General features: G+C 47.0%; 1 protein-coding gene across 1 annotated transcript in view; it reads left to right on the forward strand.

Annotated features, from left to right (window-relative positions):
* Window positions 1–1,291: 1,291 nt before the first annotated feature.
* Window positions 1,292–15,910, forward strand: part of TNFAIP8 (TNF alpha induced protein 8) — a gene marked incomplete at both ends in the record, with an annotated part of 40,922 nt that continues 26,303 nt past the window's right edge. The window contains one exon of the mRNA XM_084251891.1: window positions 1,292–1,364. Within this exon, the coding sequence (XP_084108017.1) occupies window positions 1,292–1,364 (73 nt within the window). The remainder of the gene's footprint in view (window positions 1,365–15,910) is intronic.

Below are 15,910 nucleotides of genomic sequence, written 5' to 3' on the forward strand. Positions count from 1 at the left end.
AGCTGGAAAATTAATTTGTTGAAAGAACCTAATTTTTCTCACAATTTCCTAGTCGATCTTTCAGATAGAAGACTTATTGCCTTAGATCGGTAATGAAATTAGCCCCCTGCAAAATTCTTGGGTAAAACAAGGTACAAGGCTAGCTGGTCTTGCCTCACTACTCAGATGGAAAAACCAACGCTTCACAATGCTAAGATGCCTTCTGCTCAATCAGTGATAGGAGCCAGTGGACCCGCCCTAGGGGAGGGGGTTCAGAATGGAGACCTGTCTTTTAGAATCTTGAGCCTCTTTTTTCTATCAGCATTTCAAAAGCCTGAATACATGTCCTTGTCTGCTTTTCCCTTGTGAAGGTAAGGGGTGGAGTCCGTCCCACTTTCTTCAAAAGGCCTGGCTCTTGAGTTTGTGAAACGTTGGCACAGTGTGAAGCTGGACATTCCAGCCACATGGGCCAATATCCGCGTTATTTCACGTGCATAATCAAGCAGTTAACAACTCTCTACTCTGGGCATATAAGAACCCATGCCAAGGAAAGTTAAATGGACATCGAAAAATGTAACCCAGGTCCTCCCTCATGGCGCAAGGGTTAAGACGCAACCTATGAAGCTGTCCGCAGCCTCTGCAGCAAGAGTTCAATCCCAGGCCAGCCAGGGAGCTACCCACATGGCACAGCAGACCTCTCCTGTATGGCCCGCTGCTCCCCTCAACTGTTCTGTTCCCCATTCTATGTCTCTGGTGAATCCTCTCACCCCCTGAATCTCTGGCCTGTGCCCCAGCTCTTGTATGCATAAATAAATAAATCTTTTTTTAAAAAAAGAAAAGAAAAATGTAACCCAAAGATTCAGAACCGTCGCTTTGCGAATGCAGTGATTACTTGCATAAAACTGAGGCGCGCGCTGCTCCGAGACGGTTTTCATAATTGCACAAGTATTTCACAGGCGCAGCCTGTCTCGATTACGTTTGCTGTCGGCTGCCCCGAGTCCTGCCCCTTCCGAGAGCCAGGCTGTGATCGGGGGCCTCCGCCCCACCTGCGTGCGCCCGGGTAGAGCCAGCCCCGCCAGGTCGCCTCCGCCCAGCGACGGGTCGGGGCGCGCGGCCCCGGGGGCGGCTCCCGCCGCGCAGCTGAGACGCGATTCGTCACTCTTGCAGAACTTTCCCCCTGAAAATCCCTGCAGCAGAACCAACCCTCCCCGCGGCTCTGGGGAGGTTTTGATTTTGGTGACTTTTCCTTCCTTTTATTTCCCGTCGTGTGCGGGGTTTGGCGGCGGAGCAAACTCGCAGCTCGCCCGAGTACATGTCAGCGGTAATCGCCCCCGCAGCCGGGTCCCCTGCCACCATGCACTCCGAAGCAGAAGAGCCCAAAGAAGGTATGCTTTTAATTTCTCGCGGGGGTCCGCCCAAGTTCTGCAGAGCAGTGGGGAGGGAAGGCGGAGTAGGGGCGCAGCTGGGAGTTGGAGAGTGAGCTGTGGGTAGTCGCGGCTCGCCCTGCCTTGCGCCTTCGGGCTGGGCGCTGGGTGGGTGCAGCCCTGTACCCTGAACTCCTCAGCACAGAGGTTCCAAGTCGAGGTGGGGATGTGGGGACCAAGCTCAGGCTGCCCACTAAAGGCTGCTTTTTAGATCTTTCGGGAAACCAAACGTGTCCAGTATTGACTCCAAGAACGCCAAGTGTCCTTGGAGAGGCGCTGCCTCCTGGCATCAGCACAGCCGAAAAGCCGATGCACTGGGAGAGCCTTAAGACTCGAGGGTCCCTTGAAATGGGTTTCAAGAAAGTGGAAACTCCGTTGTTTCCGGCTGAAAGGGGAAGCTGAGTGTGGGAGAGAAGAGAGAGATATTTCTTTGGGAGGGATGGCTTGCCTACTTTTTTTCTTGCGCCTTTCAGCAGTGAATTCATTTTGTTGGGGACTAAGGGACCTGAGAGATTTGAGGGGGGCGGGCACTTGGGTAGCTTGAAACCGAGGAGACTTTGTCTGTTTCTAACTTTGCCAAAGCAAAAGGTTTCATTTACTCCTAACAGAGAACGGGTGACAGAGCTGGAATAGCTCCAACCAAAACACAATTATGCTCTGGTGTTAGCTCCGCGAGTTTATTTGTGTGTGAGTGTTTGTATGCTTTGTTTGCTGAAACTTTATGTATACAACAGTCCTCTTGTCAGAGGGGGTCGGAGAAGGGATAGTTGGAGAAAATTAGAGAATCAGAGAAGAGGCTGTTCAAGATTGTGAAATTCCTTTTCTTTTCAAGTGGCCTCTTGGGAAGCTGGTAAATTTCAAGTCAATCACAGTGATTCTGGGAGCCCTAAGCCCTCTTCATTCAGTACACCCTAGTGAGGAACAGCCCTTGAAACTTGTCCTCTTCTGTTTTTTGTTTTTTTTAACCGATTCCCCTCCCAAAGTAAAGCCTTGTGTGTTTTAATGTAGTCTGACATTCATCTTATTATGGGTAATAATCAGGGCTGACGTCTGCTTTATTATGCTGTGTGAGGAAAGCAGTCAGTAAAACAGGCTAGTTTAATAGTCACATCAGACTGGTGTGAATGAAAAAATGACAGGCAGGAGCATTGTTTTTTGAACTGAATGTGGAGCTTGGAGGATGAATGTTTCCTTGCTGTGGCCTCTGTCTGATGGAGCTACCTGCAGATGGATACTTTTTGTCTCTGCCTTTTTTTAAAGATTTTTTTATTTATACAAGAACTGAGGCGTGGGAGGGTGCGAGGATTCACCAGAGACAGAGCAGGAAGGAGAACAGGCAGACGGACTGAAAGCACTGCTAAGGGGAGCAGTGGGCGAGACAGGAGAGGTCTGCCGCGCCATGTGGATATCTCCCTGGCAGGCCCTGCATTGAACCTGCGCTGCAGAGGCTGCAGACAGCTTTCCAGAGCTGCACTCAACCCACTGCACCACTAGGGAGGCCCTCGTCTCTGTCTTCATAACAGCGATTCTTGTAAAGTCAAAAGTAGCAGGAAGAACAAAGGTGATAGGCAGAGAGAATCTAGTGGTCAGCTTGTGTGTGAATTACAAGTAATATTTAAACTGGTATTTTCTACTAGGCATCATTTTCCTTTCTTTTGGGAAGGAAGGAGTAAGGGCTAAGTGGGAAAACAGTAGCCCCAAGAATATTACACATTCTTCTAGGAACATCCATGTTCTTTCTTTTTTGCCCAACCCTCTGGTTGTAACCCTGAAAACGGGAGTGTGAGGAGGTCCCTAAAATCTCCCCTCCTACTTGTTTCTCACTTTACCTCCACTTGCCTAATTTATGTTCTGCAGATCTGTGTAAATTATCTGGCCTTTGTGCTTTTTACAGAAAGCTCCAAATGTTTTTTGTTTCTTGTTGTTTTTTTTTTTTTAACCATAACATGAGGTGCTAGAGTTTTATATTGATGGCCATTCGGGGAGGATATTGAATAATTCTTCAGGGAGACTAATCAAACATTTCATTAACAGTATCATTGTAGTTTCTGCCAGGAAATTAAAAGGGTGTGTGTGTGTGTGTGTGTCCCGGGCATTTCTTGCAAGGTGCTGGTTATTGACTGTGATCTAGAACTCTCTGTTGAACTACTTAGATGTCAGTGAAGGGAGCTGTGCTGTGTAAATAACTCAGTTATTTGCTGTGTTCTCTTTACTAAAAAATCCTTTCCCCTCTCCTGATGCCCACCCCCCCAATCCCCGCCATGGACTTATGTGTCCCATTTAGTGTGAGATCACCACAAGCTCCTCACAATGTCTGCATTGCAAGAAAATTGCCTTCGGATGCTTCATGCTTGATTTGCTGTAATGGGAGTTCCTTTAAAGTCATTATTTTGAACTGCAGTGAAAGACTAGTATATTTTGTTTGGGGTCGAATCTGAAAAAAATATCAAGTCGGATTCAGAAGTCCTTAGGGGCCAAGATATTTGTGTATGTGAGTGAATGCAGAAGCAATGACTGGGGATATTGTTAAGCTCTCACAGCTTAGGATGTACCGGATTCCATGCCAGGAGTGCTGGACCTCCAGCCTCAGTCTATAGCGACCTCCTTAAGAACGGATTTCATTTTGCCAGCTTACAAATGAATACGGTGATTGTGCTTGAGAATTAAATGCAGAAAACTAATCCAGGCCATACTTTATATAAAAACTGAATGAGTTTAAGATATGCAAGCTATCCACGGTCATGAATATGAACATGCAAGGGAAAGAAAGGAAGACACCCACATTATCAAAAAGGGGAAGGCCTTGGAGAGAAGATGATGGACTGTTCCAGCGTCCTGAGGGGGTGGGTTTATGGCCACATTTTTGGCATCTAGTTGCTTCCTGGTAAGTAAATTGCTCAATTATGACAAAGTAAAAATGAATGGCAGTTCCCATCTCTGAGGACCTTTCTAGCGCTAAGCATCAAGGGAACGAAGGCCCTTTGCCCTGGTCGTTGTAGCTTTGGTATCAGAGATGGAGAAAATCATTGTTCAGGAGGCTTGCTTAGTGAGGACTTGGAACAGAGTTGAGGTTGAGCTGGGTGTGTGCTTAGCCCCCACCCCTTTGCCTATAACAGCATTTCCCTGCGCTACCTCCTCCCATTATCCACGGCTTCACCAGGGCTGCTATTTCTTTTTTTCTTTTTATGATTTATTTATTTATGCATACAAGAGCTGGGGCACAGGCCAGAGATGTGGGGGGTGAGAGGATTTACCAGAGGCAGAGCGGGGAACCGAACAGGCAGCTTGACTGAAATACACTGCTGAGGGGACCAGCGGGCAATCAGGAGGGGTCTGCTGCGCCATGTGGGTAGCTCCCTGGCCACCCGGGGATCAAACTTGTGCTGCAGAGGCTGCGGATTGCTTCATAGTGCGGTGCTTAACCCCTTGCGCCACCAGGGAGGCCCCCTAGGGCTGCTATTTTGCAAGGAAAACTGTCTATTGGCAGTAGCCAGTAGACAACAACCGCACTTCCTGCTCTCACACTGCCAGACTCACCTTCACCTAAGATCTACCAAGCCGAGTGGGGTCACGCCTGCTGCAGGTGTCTGTTCATCCTCCCTTGGGCTCCTCACTGCCCCCTTGGGCTCCCTGCCTCTCCTGGCACCTTCCTTTCTGGTGCAGATGTGCTCAAACACCCCCCTCACCCCTGCATCAGCATCTTGGTACCTGCTCCTCGTTCTCCCTGAAATATCCTTCTCCGCGCCTGAAGCCTTTTTCTGCCTGCTCCTTAGAGACTTTTTCTGAACTTCCAGTCTAAACCAGAACCCCTGCTCCGTCTCTCAGAATAACTGTTCTTTCCCTCACTGGTGCACCCACATTGTTTAGCTTCTCTTCTCCAGACCCCAAGCTGTTGAGGGAAGACTGTGTCTGATTTATTCCCCCACTGTATCTCCAGAACCCCACAACAAGAGATCATTAAATATGTGTAGAATGAACCAATGATCTCCATTCTTTAAAAGAAACCCACAGTGGCCTCCCTGGTGGCGCAGGGGGTTACGAGGCAACCTGTGAAGCTATCCGCAGACACTGCAGCACAAGTTCGATCCCCGGCCAGGGAGGTGATCCACATGGCGCAGCAGACCTCTTCTGAGTCGCCAACTGCTCCCCTCAGCAGTGCATTTCAGTCAGTTTGCCTGTTCTGCTCTCCACTCTGTCTCTGGTGAATCCTCTCACCCCACGCACCTCTGACCTGTACCCCAGTTCTTGTATGCACAAATAAATAAATCTTTAAAAAATAAAAATAAAAAATAAAAGAAACCGACAATTAATTGTCCAGTTTTAGGTACTTATCTCTCCTTTAAAATGAATCTTTAAGAAAACAAAACAAAACAAAAAACTTTGCCTAGTTCCTACGTTCTTTCTTTGTCACCCCTCATTCCTCTGAGTCTTTTTCTCGACCGCTTCCCTGGAATCACAAACTCACCCATGACTTCCCAGGTGCCAAGAGCCCCTGATCCCACATTCATATTTCGGTCCTGATCTTCCTTTTTTTTCTTCTTCTTCTTTTTTTTTTTTTAAAGTGAAAAAAAAAATTTAAAAAGATTTAGTTATTTATTTAAACAAGCACTGGGTACAGTCAGAAGCACGGGAAGGTGAGAGAATTCACCAGAGCCAGAATGGAGAGCAGACCAGGCAGATGGACAGAAGACACTGCTGAGGGGAGCAGCAGGAGGCAAGAGAGATCTGCGCACCATGTGGGACTCTTGCCAGTGGCTGGGGATTGAACCGGCGCATCAGAGGCTGCGGGTAGCTTCGCAACCCAGCGCTTAACCGCTGCGCCACCGGGGAGGCCCTTCCTTCTTTTTCTTCTTTTGCTGCATTTGGCACCAAGTGACCTGTGTTCCTGCAATTCTAAACCCCTTCCTTGAATCCTTTGACCCTCTACTTTCCTGAGTTCCCTTCCTTTTTCTAGCTGTTTCCTTCTAATCTCCCAGACCTCAGTCTGGGCTCTTCAAAGAATCACCTGTACCACCACCTGCCTGGGGACACTGGGCTTTGAGACTCATAACACAACCTCAGTCTAAACTGTGTCTGCCATCCTGTCTCCACCGTTCTGATCTTCCTTTTGTGATTTCACTCCCTATAGTTGCTCTCTTGTTGGCTTCCAAACTACAAGTGTGGCCATTGTCCTGGATCCCACACGCTCCTTCACCTACTTGGCACACCCTCCTCTTTATTGGTCGAATCTGTTGAATGTGTCTCCTTCTCTTCACCTCCCCTGACCCTGCCGTGATTCAGATCCTCATTGCTTGTGCCTGGATTATGAAATAACCACTCTTGTCATCAGGTTCTTGACTTTGGGTCATCATACAATATGTTTAATAACTCTCTGGATATGGCTCCTCATAATGCCTGATGCTGGCTTGAAAATAAGGGGCTGCTTTATCAGAGAGCGCAGAGCAGGTGGTCTGTTGCTTTGTACCCTGGGTGTTCTGAGCAGCTCTCACTACCCTTACCCCTCAGTAAGCACCTTTTCTCATTTAGCAAAAAAAGACAACTTCAATGGAAGTTATCAGAGGAGTATTAGCTAAAAACTTTCGGCAATTTTCAGTATTTTCTCAAAACCCTCCTGATGCAATATTTTCTGGAAACCCTCCTGGTGCATCACACCAAATGCAGTGCTGCTAAAAAATGATGAACCCAGCACTGCCATTTGTTCTTCTGCCCATTATTTATTATATGTGTGTGTATATAAGATAAGAATGAACCAGTCTTATCAGAAGTGGAAATAAATGCAATTATTGCCCCCCAAATGGAAGAATGGAAATTGATTGCTGTTATCATAAGCAGGAGAATTTATTGAAAGTTTACTGAGAAGTTCACACAGACACAGAAAGCCTGAAAATTTAGCTTCTGAAAATGAACCCAGGAATCCCTTGGTTAGGACTTCACTGCTGCCTTCATCACCTCTGTAATTTTGATTTTTATCACTGAGGGAATTCTGATTGTGGTTGAAGATTTGCTCACCCTTATCATTCAGATATTCAAAAAGGAAGCCACCCAATTGCTCAGGCTACATTGTGTATGTGTCCTTTGCTGTTTGTGGGAAAGGGACTTTCTGACTCCAGCTTTTGTGGTGGGGGCTGACTCCTTACCAACACTTGCAAAATGAGATTTTTCTCTAGAAAGAGGAAGGGAGTTCTGCTGTGGGTCACCAAAACAACAGAAGTTATGTAGGACTACACCAGAATAGTTCTACCAGTGCTAGTGTTGCCTTGTTTATTACTTTCTTGTTCCCTCAACCAAACACTGCTTCCTTTATTCAGGTCACTCTCTTGTTCTTTCTCACCAGACTCAATTTAGTATAGATGCTCTCCTAGGACATTCCAGAACCCCCTGGAGTCCCTCAGTTGTCCTGTGTTTTCACTGTGTATTATTATTATTATTTTGTTGTAGTATTATATTTTCACTTGCAGTCACTATTTTTTCTGGATCCTGTGCTGGACATTGGGTTTCTCATATAGGAATATCTAATAAAGTTTTATCAAAATAATTAATCAATTAAAAGTGATGCTACATGAGGGCCTCCCTGGTGGCGCAGCGGTTGAGCGCTGGGCTGCGAAGCTGCCCGCAGCCTCTGCAGCACCGGTTCGATCCCCGGCCGCCGGGCGAGGGTTCCACATGGTGCACAGACCTCTCCTGCCGTGCCCGCTGCTCCCCTCAACCTTTACTTTGTCAGTCTGCCTGTTCTGTTCCCCGCTCTGGCTCTGGTGAATCCTCTCACCCTCCCGCACTTCTGACTGTACCCAGTGCTTGTATAAATAAATAAATAAATATTTTAGAAAAAAGTGATGCTACATGACATGATGAAACATTTCAAGTACTGCTGCCCAGCCTCACTTCATAGGAACAGCACCTTCCAAACCTCTCTAATAGTTCTTAAAATCACCACTAAAATACTGTTAATGGCAGCAGAAAGGCAAGCATATACCTTTGCTCACCATGGTCGGGCCCACAGTGTCCTAGTAGCACATCAGATTTCCTTGAAGATGATGTTGAAGCTATAATATATTGAGCTCTTCCATGTGCCAGATTTATTGTTGCTAAGCATCAAATTGTGTGTATCATCTTATTTTATACTTGTAGAATCACACTTTGTGTTAATGCCACAGAGCAATGAAGCAAACTGGGATTCAGAGAGGTGAAAACTGCCTGAACCCACCAAGCTAGATAAAGTAGAGCCTAGATTGCACAGAGTGCAACTCACCATAGTGCCTGTGCTGTACAAGATGTGACACTTCCAGGAGTGTCCCCAAGGTTCCAAAGTGTCCCCATCCTCAATGAAGCTCAATGCTTGGGAGCCTGCACTCTGGAAGCTGTGCCTGCACATACCCCTGGAAAGCTAGGAGGGGAGAGACTAGGTGTGGAGTAGAAGGAGCAGCTTGCAGGCCTGGTCTCTTTCTCCGACACCCAGGGGAGAGGGAGGTAGCTTCAAGTGCAACCTTCTTGCTTGATGCAGGAGATCTAAGAGCCCAGCAGCTAGGGTAGGAGGTGCTGGAAACCCAACCCAACGCCTTCCCGTCAAGGCCCCTTGGGAGGGACACTAGTGCTTGTTGACAATGGAGAGACTTCACTTCCTGGGTTAGAGATCACTCTGAAAACAGAGAGCATGGACTTGATCACCTGGTTACTGATGTGAAGCAAGTTTCTTGTGTGTGTGTGTTATGTTGTCACAATTGGGCAGTGGCAGTCTCGCAAGGACAGAGTTACTTAAGGGAGCATTTCTTAGACGGTATCTCTGACCTTAAGTGATGCACAACCGTGATTTGTTTGGATACGCACAGGCATTTACACTCCAACTGTAACCCTCGGCTTTAAATACCATTTAACAGGCACCCAGCCTTAGCTCAGAGCTTCTGCAGTGTTTTCTCGGGCTCCAGGTTAGATTGAGTCCATCACACCATGATCTACCATAGTTGGGTCTCCACTTCCTCAAGGGGCTTTCAGGAAGTATATTTTGATCAATAACTTACTTGTCAAGTGACTGAGGCCAGAAAGTTGCCAGCTGGCAGCCCAACAGATCCTTTAGGGACCTGGTGGTCAGCATTGCCCCACCCCTAGTGATTACAGATCTTTGAGAAGACCGAAAATAGGGCCCTCCTTTAGAAAGGAGGCACCCAATACTGGCAAGAGTATATATCACAGAGCGGGAAAGTTTAGTTGTTCCAAGGTGATGACTTGTTCATATTCTCTTCTAACATGTTAATGTAATAGTCTGGTGATGTTGTATACCATGATATTGGATACTATATGCTATTTTAAAAAAAAAGATTTATTTATTTATGCATATAAGAACTGGGGTACAGGCCAGAGGTGTGGGGGGTGGTGGTGAGAGGATTCATCAGAGACAAAGTAGGAAACAGAACAGGATTGACTGAAATACACCGCTGAGGGGAGCAGTGGGTGATCAGAAGAGGTCTGCTGCACCATGTGGGTAGCTGCCTGGCTGGGGATTGAACTCATGCTGCGGTGGCTGCAGACAGCTCCATAGGTGGCGTCTTAACCCCTTGTGCCACCAGGGAGGCTCCAGTACACTATATGCTATTATAGTATCCACCACGATATAAGGTAATATGCACCATATAGGTGATATTACACACAATGCCACACTAGGACCTCATGTGGTGTGGCAGCTGATTTAATTGCTCTCCTAGTAAGCATTCCTATAACAGTTGTCTCCTGCCTTGCCCAACGCTCAGTTTGCCCAGGGTGTGAAGGGAAAGTGGCAAAGGCATGTTCAGCTCTGATGGAATGCAGGGCACTTGGTGCGGCTGACCTGATGATCCCGATGTCATATATAGTGTAAAACTACAGCCCAGGCTCTCAAACCCCAGGCTTTGATGCGATTGCTTTCCTTTTATGTAGTCGTTACTCTTGGAGCGCACTGTGCTGATGGGAAAAAAGTGGAAAATGTACTTAGAGATCTGGGTCTCCTTGTCTTCTCTAAGCGGGCATGACTGAGCCTCTGGCATCGCCTGATCCCCCCCAGCTCTGTGAACTTCAATATATTTGGGGTTTTTTTCTTCTTTACTGCTGACATTTTCTTTCGACACCTTTCTTGTCCCTGAATTATGATGTCCTCCATCAGCCAGAATAACATGATGCTTAAATTCCTCGCTGTTCCCGGCTCTTGGTAATTTAGGAAGTGGCTAAAAAGTGGGTGATCGGAGTGCAAGTAGGGCCAGAAAATCCCAGACCCTAAAATTTCATTTCAGAATAATACAGTCACTAAATTAGCCACATACCTTTTATTTGTCACTATTTCCATCTGTATGAGAAAGATGCCGGCAAGTTGCAGAAGAGTGAGATGAATATGCTTATAGGCTACTCCTTAAGGCCACTGTGCCTAAATAGACTATATAAGTTGAATTTTCAAAAATGAAATCATTATGTATATCCATAATATTTAAGGAAGATATGCTGTGAGAGGCTTTTGTAATTAAGATAGTCCCCCAACAAATACAATCAAAGAATCATTTTGTTTTATTTTATTTTTTAAAGATTTATTTATTTATGCATATAAGAGCTGGGGTGTAGGCCAGAGATGTGGTAGGTTGAGAAGCTTCACCAAAGACAGAGTGGGGAACAGAACAGGCAGATGTACTGAAATACACTGCAGAGGGGAGCAGCAGGCGATACAGGAGAGGTCTGCTGTGCCATGTGGGTAGCTCCCTGGCTGGGGATTGAACTCGTGCTGCAGTGGCTGCGGACAGCTTGATCGTGCTTTGTCTTAACTCCTTGCACCACCAGGGAGGCCCCCAAAGAATCATTTTAGTTTAAAGTTAAGAAATCAACTTTGCAGCTTCCTTTTTGTATAACCTCTTCCTTTCATAGATGAGCTGAGGGTCTGAAGCCTGGGTGGGTGATTGCCAGTTGCTTTCTACCCTCCTTAAAGCCTATTTGGCAAACAAGAAGTTTAGCAGACAAAGATCTTAGCATTCTACATTTTTATACCAATTCTCCTTGAGGCAGGACCAACCTCATCTCTTTGTGTAGATGTCACTCACAGCCCAGCAGGGGAGTTTACAAATCCTAAATGCAATGGTGGAACACAGGGTGATTTCCTATTTCGCCTCCCTCTATGTGTTACTCAGGAGAGTAAAAGAAATAAAGCTCTGTGAATAAATCCTATCAGATCTTTAGTTTTGACAGCGGTAGACCAGGTATGAGGCACTTCACCGGTGAGCTCACTTATTTTCATTCTTTTGAGAACTTCATTCAAGAAAATTAGCTCTTGAGGGTGCTGGTTAGGGTGCTCTTCCTTGGGGAGCTGGTCTGCTTGTGTGGGTGGGAAGGAGTCAGCTTCAGAGACCAACAAGCCCTTGCAGGAGCCGGTGGGCAACCCCAGCTTCGTTTTCCCCAGAACTATGCAGGCCTTGTGCTTTGGGGGAGTCAGAATGTGTTCATTTCCCGGAAGTGCCTGTGGGGCTACAGCCTACTGCCCCCCTCAACAGAAGGCTAAGTAAGAGACCTGAAAGAACAATTGGCTTAGATCTTGTTTTTTTTTAAGGGTTTAAGAACCTTGAAGAGCTAGACTTAGATGCTGTAGGAGTCCCAGGTGACTAACTACTGAGAGGTTGCCTTCGTTATTAGGCTGCTGCCTGATGATATTTATGGTGTAAAGCTGTATGGGGGGTTGTGTTTGTGTACGTGGTGTTGATGATACGCTTATGTGGAAATATGCTCTCCAGCTTTGTGGTGGCAAACTCGGTTTCATCTAACTGGGAGCAGAGTTTCTTCTGAGGAGATGGTGGAGCACAGAGGCCACTAAGCAGACTGCCCGAAGTGACCATAACAGCTTTAGACTCCTGAAGCCTTAACACTTCGTTTGTCCGAGTCGGTCTGTTCAGTTGAGAAGAGACTAAGCTGCTTGTGAACTGCTCTTCCTGTTTGACCGGCCACCTAAGCTTGCTGCCAGCTCACCTGGCCCAGGTGTGGTTTTCATGTGGCCCACTCAGTTAAGCTGAGGATCTATGCTCCAGAGGGGTACCTAGAAGTACAGACTGTTCTGCCAGTATGGATTCGTGTTTCCCAGATGCAGCCTCTCTCCCACATTCACTGCTGACTTTCCTGAGCCTCATAGACTCATAGCAGCAAGTGTTGGTTGAGTCAGTACTGTCTCTTCAGGGCCTCAGAAAGCAGAGGTGTGTGTGTGTGTGTGTGTGTGTGTGTGTGTGTGTGTGAAGGCCCTCCCCTCAAAGTACTTGTGGTTCAGGGCCTCATACTCAGCACATGCTTAGCACATGTGCAGTCATAGTACAGGATACATGCTGCTGAACTTAAGATGAGGACAGCTGCTAGGATGAGACAGTGGACTGAGAATCTAGAGGAAGAAGTGCCCACCAAATGCCATACTAGACAGCGGTCAGTTCACAGTGGTATGCTGAAACTCTAGCCAGGCCCATTAGGCAAGAGGAGAGAGAGTGTGTGGCAGGCCAGGAACCTGCATGTGCTGTTTCAAGGATCAGTTAGGATGTTTGCAGCAGCCTGGCGGGGAAGGTCATGGACCACAGTGGTGTGAGCCTTCCCTCGGGTGAGCTGAGAAGCCAGGCTGTCCAGAAGGGCCCTGTGGGTAACAGACAAGGCACTGGGAATTGGGAGACCAGTTCTACCTGCGACTTTGCCCTTGGTCATCCGTGCACTTTTGATCATTGATGAGTCTCTCCAGAATTCACTGGGAAAAATGCAGGCATTAATGATAGACTAAAACATACCCAAATACCTTCTAGGAGGGAGACAAGTGTTGTAGGGAAATGGGGGGGGGGTGTTCAGCTGGAAGAGGGCAGATGCAATATAGGGTTTTAGGAATATCAAGATGACAAGATGCCTGGGTTGGTCTGGAGGGCGAGACAGAGCTTGGAAGGAGTCTGGGTAGGAAGTGTGTGACTGACTATTCAGTTATAAGAGCAACGTTGATTCCTTTTATGTCATGTCTGAGGGAAAGACTGAAGAGAGAGGTGAGGGCCAGGACATGGCTTTAGACACTAAGAACACCCACTTTTACAAGGGAAAGAGGTGGAGGTAGTCAGTAAAGAGCACAGAGATGGGGTAACTCCCGGGGCAAGAGAAGACTTTAGAAACAGGATCAGAGCTACCTGGGGCGGTGGCCAGTATGTCTAAAGAGTTTCTGTAGACAATGGCTGGAGCACTTTCTCCTTGGGCCTCAACCAGAACCGAGTTTGAAGAGCTTGAGGACACACGGTGAATATTCGGTCAGTAGTTAGAACAAGGGAAGGCTGTGGGGCCAGGAGGTGACTGCCTCAGCTGTGAGCAATGCCTAGTGCTGAGGAAGGGAGGCTTCCAGCACCTCCATTGGTGAACACCACACCTATCACCTCCACCCTCTGCCGCAGGAAAAAAGTGCTGGAGCATGAGGGTGGCAAGTGGATATAGGTAGGAGATTTAATCCAGCTCTTCATGCTGGGAAAAGCTTTGGCTGCGCTGAGAATTAGGGGATTTTCCTCTCCTCCCTTTTACCTGGAGCTCTTAGCATTTTAGTCTTATACCCATTAAATAGGATTTGGCCACACTACTAAGTTGAGCCATTCTGAGAAATGTTTTGTTTCTCCTGAGGTGGTAAGCAATTGTCACACCAGTGGAAATATGCAAGATGGCTGTCCCTTGTGAGCAGCAGTGAGCTAATGCTCCTGTCACTGTGTCTGCAATGTAATCGCTTTACTCAGAGGTGCTATGTAAATAGGGCGCTGTCATTTATCACACCCAGAGACAGAGCCCACCGGGCCTCCCTACAGTATCACCTGAGTAAGAAGTCTTCTTGTCACATTCTGTAAAATATCAGGGAAGGGCAGGTTTGTCTCAGCAACTCTTTCCTTCTGTGAAGTTATAAAAGTAAACTAGTAGGGCCTCCCCTGTGGCTCAGCAGCAGTTGAGCGCTGGGCTGCAAAGCTGCCCGCAGCCTCTGCAGCGCTGGTTCGATCCCCGGCTGCCGGCGAGGGTACCATATGGTGTGCAAACCACTACTGCCGCGCCCACTGCTCCCCTCAGCAGTGTACTTCGTCAGTCTGCCTGTTCTGCTCCCCGCTCTGGCTCTGGTGAATTCTCTCACCCTCCCGCGCTTCTGACTATACCCAGTGCTTGTATAAATAAATAAAATAAATCTTCTTAAAAAAAAGTTAACTAGTAGTGCACTTTTTCTCATTGTTAAGCACTTGTAAAATCACTTTCACCATTCAAAGGCCAACATTAGAGTGAAGGCAGTTATGAACTAACTAGAATGAAAATGCTTCTTTCTCGGGCCTTCCTGGTGGCTCACGGGGTTGAGACACAACCTATGACGCTATCCGCAGCCTCTGCAGCACGAGTTCGATCCCCAGCCAGGGAGCTACCCACATGGCGCAGCAGACCTCTCCTGACTCACCCACTGCTCCCCTCAGCAGTGTACATCAGTCTATCTGTCTGTTCTGTTCCCCACTCTGTCTCTGGTGAATCCTCTCACATCCCACACCTCTGGCCTGTACCCCAGTTCTTGTATGCATAAATAAATAAATCTTAAAAAAAGAAAAGAAAATGCTTCTTGAACTCAAGACTAAAGCATGTTCAAGGAAGTAGAGCTCAGGGCCTGTAGCACCCACTGAAAGGGAAGTGGAACTCCTGGGAAACTAGAAAAGAGAAGGATGTTGAAGGAGTGGCCATTTAGCAGATTTCAAAATTTTAAGAGGACAGTGAAGAAGAAATAGTGAGTGGAAGTGATGGGGAGGGGAGGAGGTAGGAGACTCAGAGTGGGATCCAGGCCTATTGGATCATCTCCAAGGGAAGAGGGTAGGTGTGTGGAGAGGTGGGAGAGAGGAGGAAGGAAATAAATCTAAAATGAAAAGATCAAAGGCAACTTGTGTAAAACTAGAGGTAAGCAGTGGTAGGTTAACTGGGAAGAGAAGCTCAAATACAGTATAATTTGCTAAGCTAGACCTTATCTCAAAAAATTCTGAGTTTATTCAAATGCATGCCAGGCCCTTCCAAAGTAGGGTGCTATTCAGTTTTTCTCATCAGATGGCTCTGAGAAATTTCTGGAATATGCACATTGGAAGACCCCCTTATTCAGATTTTTCTGACTCAGATCACACCTAAAACAGCAACATTCTTTGTGCCGTTTCATAATGTAGTGCTCACAAGCTTAGTGGCAAAGAAAATACTTAAGCTGGGTGTTTAAAAAAAAAAATAAAGACTCTTGGGCAGTTTATTTTTCAGTTAACTAGGGCTCTGATGAAGTGTTGCCTCCAAAGTACAATTCAGACTTGGAGCCAATGAAATAGTGGCGTCGTAAGTGGGGCACAGAAACTCTCCAGTTCTTCCCAGACAGGATGAATTGGGGGCCCCTAAACAAGGAGGTAACGCCAGGAAGGCTGTTACTTTTCCAGCTGCAAAATTGGGGCCAGCCAGAGCCAGGCCTGTGCTGTGTTGGCTTGGATTTCTAGCGACTTTCATACTGGCTTATAAAAATGATTTCA

The sequence above is a fragment of the Talpa europaea genome (assembly GCF_964194135.1).
Source record: "Talpa europaea genome assembly, chromosome: 13".
Classification (NCBI taxonomy): Eukaryota; Metazoa; Chordata; class Mammalia; order Eulipotyphla; family Talpidae; genus Talpa; species Talpa europaea.